Source organism: Ictalurus furcatus, chromosome 17 (genome assembly GCF_023375685.1).
Source record: "Ictalurus furcatus strain D&B chromosome 17, Billie_1.0, whole genome shotgun sequence".
Classification (NCBI taxonomy): domain Eukaryota; kingdom Metazoa; phylum Chordata; class Actinopteri; order Siluriformes; family Ictaluridae; genus Ictalurus; species Ictalurus furcatus.
Genome location: NC_071271.1, coordinates 4,050,075 through 4,057,234, shown reverse-complemented (window position 1 = coordinate 4,057,234; position 7,160 = coordinate 4,050,075). Strand labels below are relative to the sequence as shown.

Here is a 7,160-nt window from a genome sequence, read left to right as displayed (position 1 = left end):
AATTTCTATAGCTTTTTTCCACTGTAATTATTTTCCATTTGTGTGTGTGTGTGTGTGTGTGTGTGTCCACATGGGTTCCTGGGTTTTATCCAACAAGGACACGCCCACTACACCTTACCCCAAATCTGATACACACTTTCACATGTTCACCGGATATTGGTTGGATATCATTAGATATAATTACAACTCTATCAGTTCCATTTTAAAAAAATCTTATTAGGCCAGTGTGAGCATGGAAACCTGCTTGTGTATAAATTACACACAGTTGTTGTTGTGTTGTGCTTGTCTAGTTGGCATTTTGCTGTCAGCAACATCATGTGACCTACAAGAGCCCTTCAACAGCAGGTAACCACAGGCTAGAGTGGCACTACACACTCAAACACACACACACACACACACTACTTTCATCAAAAATTATCCACAGGCTATTCCATGCAATACACATACACCAGCACACACTTCCTCACATGCACATTTATTTATTTTATTAAAAGCACGTATCAAGCAGGGCGCACGCCTCGCACCTCCAGGGTCGGGGGTTCGAGTCCTACCGTGACCATGTGTGTGCGGAGTTTGCATGTTCTACCCGTGCTATGGGGGTTTCCTCCCTGAAAGACATGCATGGTAGGCTTGTCTAAAGCGTAGTGTATGAATGGGTGTGTGACTGTATATGTGAGTGTGCCCTGCGATGGACTGGCATCCTGTCCAGGGTGTACCCCGCCTCATGCCCCATGCTCCCTGGGATAGGCTCCAGGTTTCCCCGTGACCCTGAAAAGGATTAAGCGGCATAGAAGATGGATGGATGGATGTATCAAGCAGTTACAGTCTGTCTGTCTCTCTCTCTCTCTCTCTCACTCACACACACACATCAAAAAGCAGTATCAGAGTCATAACTGGGTGTGTCAGCTATACTTCATTTTATTGACATTGTGGGGAAAAAAAAAGATTAACAGGTTTTTTTGTGATGTAATTAAGGAGAGTTAGGTTTGATTGACAGGTGTTGGTGTGGTGTGATTGGAGGGCTGTGTTTTATTGATAGGTGTTGGTGCGGTGTGATAGGCATTAGTGTGGTGTGACTGGAGGACTGGGTTTGACTGACAGGTGTTGGTGTGGTGTGATTGGAGGGCTGTGTTTTATTGATAGGTGTTGGTGCGGTGTGATAGGCATTAGTGTGGTGTGACTGGAGGACTGGGTTTGACTGACAGGTGTTGGTGTGGTGTGATTGGAGGGCTGTGTTTTATTGATAGGTGTTGGTGTGGTGTGATTGGAGAGTTGGGTTTGAGTGACAGATTTAAGTGTTATGTGATTGGATGGCTGGGTTTTATGACAGGTGTTGGAGTGGTGTGATTGGAGGACTGGGTTTGACTGACAGGTGTTGGTGTGGTGTGATTGGAGGGCTGTGTTTTATTGATAGGTGTTGGTGTGGTGTGATTGGAGAGTTGGGTTTGAGTGACAGATTTAAGTGTTATGTGATTGGATGGCTGGGTTTTATGACAGGTGTTGGAGTGGTGTGATTGGAGGACTGGGTTTGATTGACAGGTGATGGTGTGATGTGACTGGAGGACTGGGTTTTATTTATGGGCCTTGGTGTGGTGTGACAGGATGGACTGACAGTTCAGTCTAAATGAAATTAAAGCGTGGAGCCTCACAAGCTGGAACACACACGCACACACGCGCGTACACACACACACGCACACACACACGCGCGCACACACACACACCGTGTTTATTTATCAGAAGGCACCAGGTTCATAGGTTGCTGAGAGCCGTGTGTGTATACTGTATATGCTTATATGCTTATATTTTGTGTGTGTATATTTTAAGTGTGCGTGTGTTGTGTGTGTGTGTGTGTGTGTGTGTGTGTGTGTGTATGTGTGTGTGTGGAGCAGAAGGCTTAATGCAAATATATATGTATATTTCTTCAAATATATATATTCAAATGTCCATATTTCTTTTAGAGTCAAATTTGAATATTCATGAATATTCATTTCTCGTTCCTGCAGTCCTTCTCACCAGCTCTGCGTGGGGTCGGGGGAGGGGAGGGGTTTAGCGATGTGTTCCGATTGGCGGAGCCACTGGTTGCCACAGGCACCTCTGGCCTTGTGGGCGTGGGTTTTAGTACCGGCATAGTAGGTGGGCAGGGCTTTCCTCAGAGGCTGGTCTCACGCAGAAACATGGTCCCGATGTTATAGGACGCTTTTCGGATGGGGGCGGAGCGAGTGTTGGTCAAGGAGGTGTGGCTTCCTTGACTGGTTTTCCCAGCTTCCAGGAAGTAGCAGATTCCTGGAATCTCTTTGGGAAAGTTTTCAGGAAGCTCCTGACGGGAGCGAGGGATGAAAAAGAAGGAGCGATCGTCATGGAGGAGTCTGGAGAGGAAGGCAGAAAGAGAGAAAGGAGAAGAAAGAGAGAAGTGAATGAAAGCAGAATGATTATCATGATTGCAATGTGGGCGTGGCTCATGATGAAACCCATGTTATAGTCAACTCTCTGATTGGCTATTATCTGATATTCACTATTAATATGCATAAAGTTGGGAGATTTTTGCTTATATCCATGGAAAATAAATAAGAGGCAGGACCTTGATCTCCTCAAGGGTCATATTCTAAGGATGACATTAAAGTGTGTGTGTGTGTGTGTGTGTGTGAGTGTGTGAGAGTGAGAGTGTGTGTGTGAGTGAGTGTGTGAGTGTGTGTATGTGTGTGAGTGTAAGTGTGTGTGTGTGTGTGTGTGAGTGTGTATGAGTGTGTGTGTGTGTGTGTGTGTGAGTGTGTGTGAGTGTGTGTGTGTGGGTGTGAGTGAGTGTGTGTGAGTGAGTGTGTGTGAGTGAGTGTGTGAGTGAGTGTGTGTGAGTGAGTGTGAGTGAGTGTGTGTGAGTGAGTGTGTGAGTGAGTGTGTGTGAGTGAGTGTGTGAGTGTGTGTATGTGTGTGAGTGTAAGTGTGTGTGTGTGTGTGTGTGAGTGTGTATGAGTGTGTGTGTGTGTGTGAGTGTGTGAGTGTGTGTGAGTGTGTGTGTGTGGGTGTGAGTGAGTGTGTGTGAGTGAGTGTGTGAGTGAGTGTGTGTGAGTGAGTGTGAGTGAGTGTGTGTGAGTGAGTGTGTGTGAGTGTGTGTGTGTGGGTGTGAGTGAGTGTGTGTGAGTGAGTGTGTGAGTGAGTGTGTGTGAGTGAGTGTGTGAGTGTGTGTGAGTGAGTGTGTGTGAGTGAGTGTGTGAGTGAGTGTGTGTGAGTGAGTGTGTGTGAGTGTGTGTGTGTGGGTGTGAGTGAGTGTGTGTGTGAGTGAGTGTGTGTGAGTGTGTGTGTGTGGGTGTGAGTGAGTGTGTGAGTGAGTGTGTGTGAGTGAGTGTGAGTGAGTGTGTGTGAGTGAGTGTGTGTGAGTGTGTGTGTGTGGGTGTGAGTGAGTGTGTGTGAGTGAGTGTGTGTGAGTGAGTGTGTGTGAGTGAGTGTGTGAGTGAGTGTGTGTGAGTGAGTGTGTGAGTGAGTGTGTGAGTGTGAGTGAGTGTGTGTGAGTGTGTGTGTGAGTGTGAGTGAGTGAGTGTGTGTGAGTGAGTGTGTGTGAGTGAGTGTGTGAGTGTGTGTGTGTGAGTGAGTGTGTGAGTGTGTGAGTGAGTGTGTGAGTGTGTGTGTGTGAGTGAGTGTGTGAGTGAGTGTGTGAGTGAGTGTGTGAGTGTGAGGGTGTGAGTGACTGTGTGTGAGTGAGTGTGTGTGTGTGAGTGATTGTGTGAGTGAGTGTGTTTGAGTGAGTGTGTGTGTGTGGGTGTGAGTGAGTGTGTGTGAGTGAGTGTGTGTGAGTGAGTGTGTGTGAGTGAGTGTGTGAGTGAGTGTGTGTGTGAGTGTGTGAGTGAGTGTGTGTGAGTGTGTGAGTGAGTGTGTGAGTGAGTGTGTGTGGGTGTGAGTGAGTGTGTGTGAGTGAGTGTGTGTGAGTGAGTGTGTGAGTGAGTGTGTGTGTGAGTGTGTGAGTGAGTGTGTGTGAGTGTGTGAGTGAGTGTGTGAGTGAGTGTGTGTGTGTGAGTGAGTCTGTGTGTGTGAGTGAGTGTGTGTGAGTGTGTGTGAGTGAGTGTGTGTGTGAGTGAGTGTGTGAGTGAGTGTGTGTGAGTGTGTGTGAGTGAGTGTGTGTGTGAGTGAGTGTGTGAGTGAGTGTGTGTGAGTGTGTGTGTGTGAGTGAGTGTGTGAGTGTGTGTGAGTGAGTGTGTGAGTGTGTGAGTGAGTGTGTGAGTGAGTGTGAGTGAGTGTGTGAGTGAGTGTGTGTGAGTGAGTGTGTGAGTGAGTGTGTGTGAGTGAGTGTGTGAGTGAGTGTGTGTGAGTGTGAGTGTGGGTGTGAGTGTGTGAGTGAGTGTGTGTGAGTGAGTGTGTGTGGGTGTGAGTGTGGGTGTGAGTGTGGGTGTGAGTGTGTGTGTGTGTGAGAGTGTGTGTGTGTGAGTGTGAGTGGTTGTGTGTGTGTGTTTCACTCACTGGTACGTCGTGGGGGAAACATTAATGCACCGTGGTTGGCTGCCAGACTCGAACTTGCTGGCGAGTGTGACGTTGTTTCCGAACAAACAGTACCGTGGCATCTTCACTCCAACCACACCAGCTAACACGGAACCTGAGTGGATCCCTATACGCAGCTACACACACACACACACAGAGTTTTATCGTGCTATGTGTGAGCATATAACAAGAATGGAGCTGTGTGTGTGTGTGTGTGTGTGTGTTTCTCCTCATGCTCTACTTCAGCAGATTTAACCAACCACAGAATGCCAGCACACCGCATGCACTGCCATTGCCATAGCAACACCAGCAGGGGGGAGCCAGGGTCGGCACTGTCGTCAGAGCAACACACACACACTCACACACCCGTACACACACACACACACCCGCACACACACACACACACACCCGCACACACACACACACACACACACTCTCACACACACAGGGAGAGGAAATTCTGGGACATTAGGACAGAATTTAAATGATTGACAGCTGCCAGTCTTTATGAGTCAGACAGTAACCATGGCAACCAGGCAGTGTGCACTATAAATCTAGAACACTGCATAATATTCTAGTAGAACACTGCAGACTGTTCTAACACAAAACTGCAGAACATTCTAATAGAATAGAATAATCTGTAGTGTAGATTATAAGTATAATCTGTTCATAATTGTAATCACTACAGTATATTTTCTCCCTCTCTCCCCCCTCTCCCCCCCTCTCTCCCCCCCCCCTGTCTCTCTCCCCCTCTCACTCTCTCTCCCCCTCTCTCTCTCCCCCTCTCACTCTCTCTCTCCCTCTCACTCTCTCTCTCCCTCTCACTCTCTCTCCCCCTCTCTCTCTCTCCCTCTCACTCTCTCTCCCCCTCTCTCTCTCTCCCTCTCACTCTCTCTCCCCCTCTCACTCTCTCTCCCCCTCTCTCTCTCCCCCTCTCACTCTCTCTCCCCCTCTCTCTCTCTCTCCCCCTCTCTCTCCCCCCCTCTCTCTCTCCCCCTCTCTCTCTCTCTCCCCCTCTCTCTCCCCCCCTCTCTCTCCCTCTCACTCTCTCTCCCCCTCTCACTCTCTCTCCCCCTCTCTCTCCCCCCTCTCTCTCTCCCCCTCTCACTCTCTCTCCCCCTCTCTCTCTCTCTCCCCCTCTCTCTCCCCCCCTCTCTCTCTCCCCCTCTCTCTCTCTCTCCCCCTCTCTCTCCCCCCCTCTCTCTCCCTCTCACTCTCTCTCCCCCTCTCACTCTCTCTCCCCCTCTCTCTCCCCCCTCTCTCTCTCCCCCTCTCTCTCCCCCCTCTCTCTCCCTCTCTCTCTCTCTCCCCCCTCTCTCTCCCTCTCTCTCTCTCTCCCCCTCTCTCTCTCCCCCTCTCACTCTCTCTCCCCCTCTCTCTCCCCCTCTCTCTCCCCCCCTCTCTCTCCCTCTCACTCTCTCTCCCCCTCTCACTCTCTCTCCCCCTCTCTCTCCCCCCTCTCTCTCTCCCCCTCTCACTCTCTCTCCCCCTCTCTCTCTCTCTCCCCCTCTCTCTCCCCCCCTCTCTCTCTCCCCCTCTCTCTCTCTCTCCCCCTCTCTCTCCCCCCCTCTCTCTCCCTCTCACTCTCTCTCCCCCTCTCACTCTCTCTCCCCCTCTCTCTCCCCCCTCTCTCTCTCCCCCTCTCTCTCCCCCCTCTCTCTCCCTCTCTCTCTCTCTCCCCCCTCTCTCTCCCTCTCTCTCTCTCTCCCCCTCTCTCTCTCCCCCTCTCACTCTCTCTCCCCCTCTCTCTCCCTCTCTCTCTCTCCCCCCTCTCTCTCTCTCCCCCCTCTCTCTCCCTCTCTCTCTCTCTCCCCCTCTCACTCTCTCTCCCCCTCTCTCTCCCTCTCTCTCTCTCCCCCCTCTCTCTCTCTCCCCCCTCTCTCTCTCCCCCTCTCACTCTCTCTCCCCCTCTCTCTCTCCCCCCCCTCTCTCTCCCCCTCTCACTCTCTCTCCCCCTCTCTCTCCCTCTCTCTCTCTCTCTCCCCCCCCTCTCCCTCTCTCTCTCTCTTTCTCTCTCTCTTTCTCTCATGGATTTGTCACTTTTTTCTGTTCCTATTCTTATTTCCATCTTTTTATCTCTTTTTATATCTCTTCCGAGATACACCCCCGCCCTCCTTTTTTCTCTCTCTCTCGCTGTCTCTGAGTTCTATTTCTGGAGTGTGAGCGCGCACACACACACACACACACACACACACACACACTCCTCTGCATGTTATAATGATGAATTACACTATGTGTGTCAGTCTCAGGTATTTTACGCCCCCCATTAACTCACTGCCATTGCCGGAGCTGTCGATCATCCAGTGACTCCGCCTCCTCATGACAGCTCATGAATAATAAAGCCATCTCATTTGGTTTTCATTCAATATGCCGTAAACAATTACATATTTTACACACACACACACACACACACACACACACACACACACACACGTGTCTCCTTTTCTTCTATCTCTCTCTCTCTTCCCCTTTTGCTCATCTCTACCTGTCTCTCTCTCCCTCTCCTCTCCATGTGTGTGTCTCTCTATCCATCTCTCTCTTTTTTGCTGAGTTTAAAGCGGCAGTATAACACAGTTCTCGTTCTTCAGTCAGCGCACTTGCTTGCAGCAGAAACTGTCTGCTCCATGGCAACCGCATTTCCCGCTGCATCAGCAATCAGCACACAAACACACACACACACACACACACACGCACGT

General features: G+C 50.0%; 1 protein-coding gene across 1 annotated transcript in view; it reads right to left on the bottom strand.

Moving 5' to 3' along the window:
- Positions 1-894: 894 nt before the first annotated feature.
- The window catches only part of gucy1a2 (guanylate cyclase 1, soluble, alpha 2), a 27,082-nt gene continuing 20,816 nt past the window's right edge, over positions 895-7,160 (bottom strand). Inside the window, exons 9-10 of the mRNA XM_053646908.1 lie at positions 4,447-4,601; positions 895-2,366 (exon numbers count right to left, since the gene is read on the bottom strand). Of these exons, the coding sequence (XP_053502883.1) occupies positions 2,150-2,366; positions 4,447-4,601 (372 nt within the window). The 3' untranslated portion in view covers positions 895-2,149. The remainder of the gene's footprint in view (positions 2,367-4,446; positions 4,602-7,160) is intronic.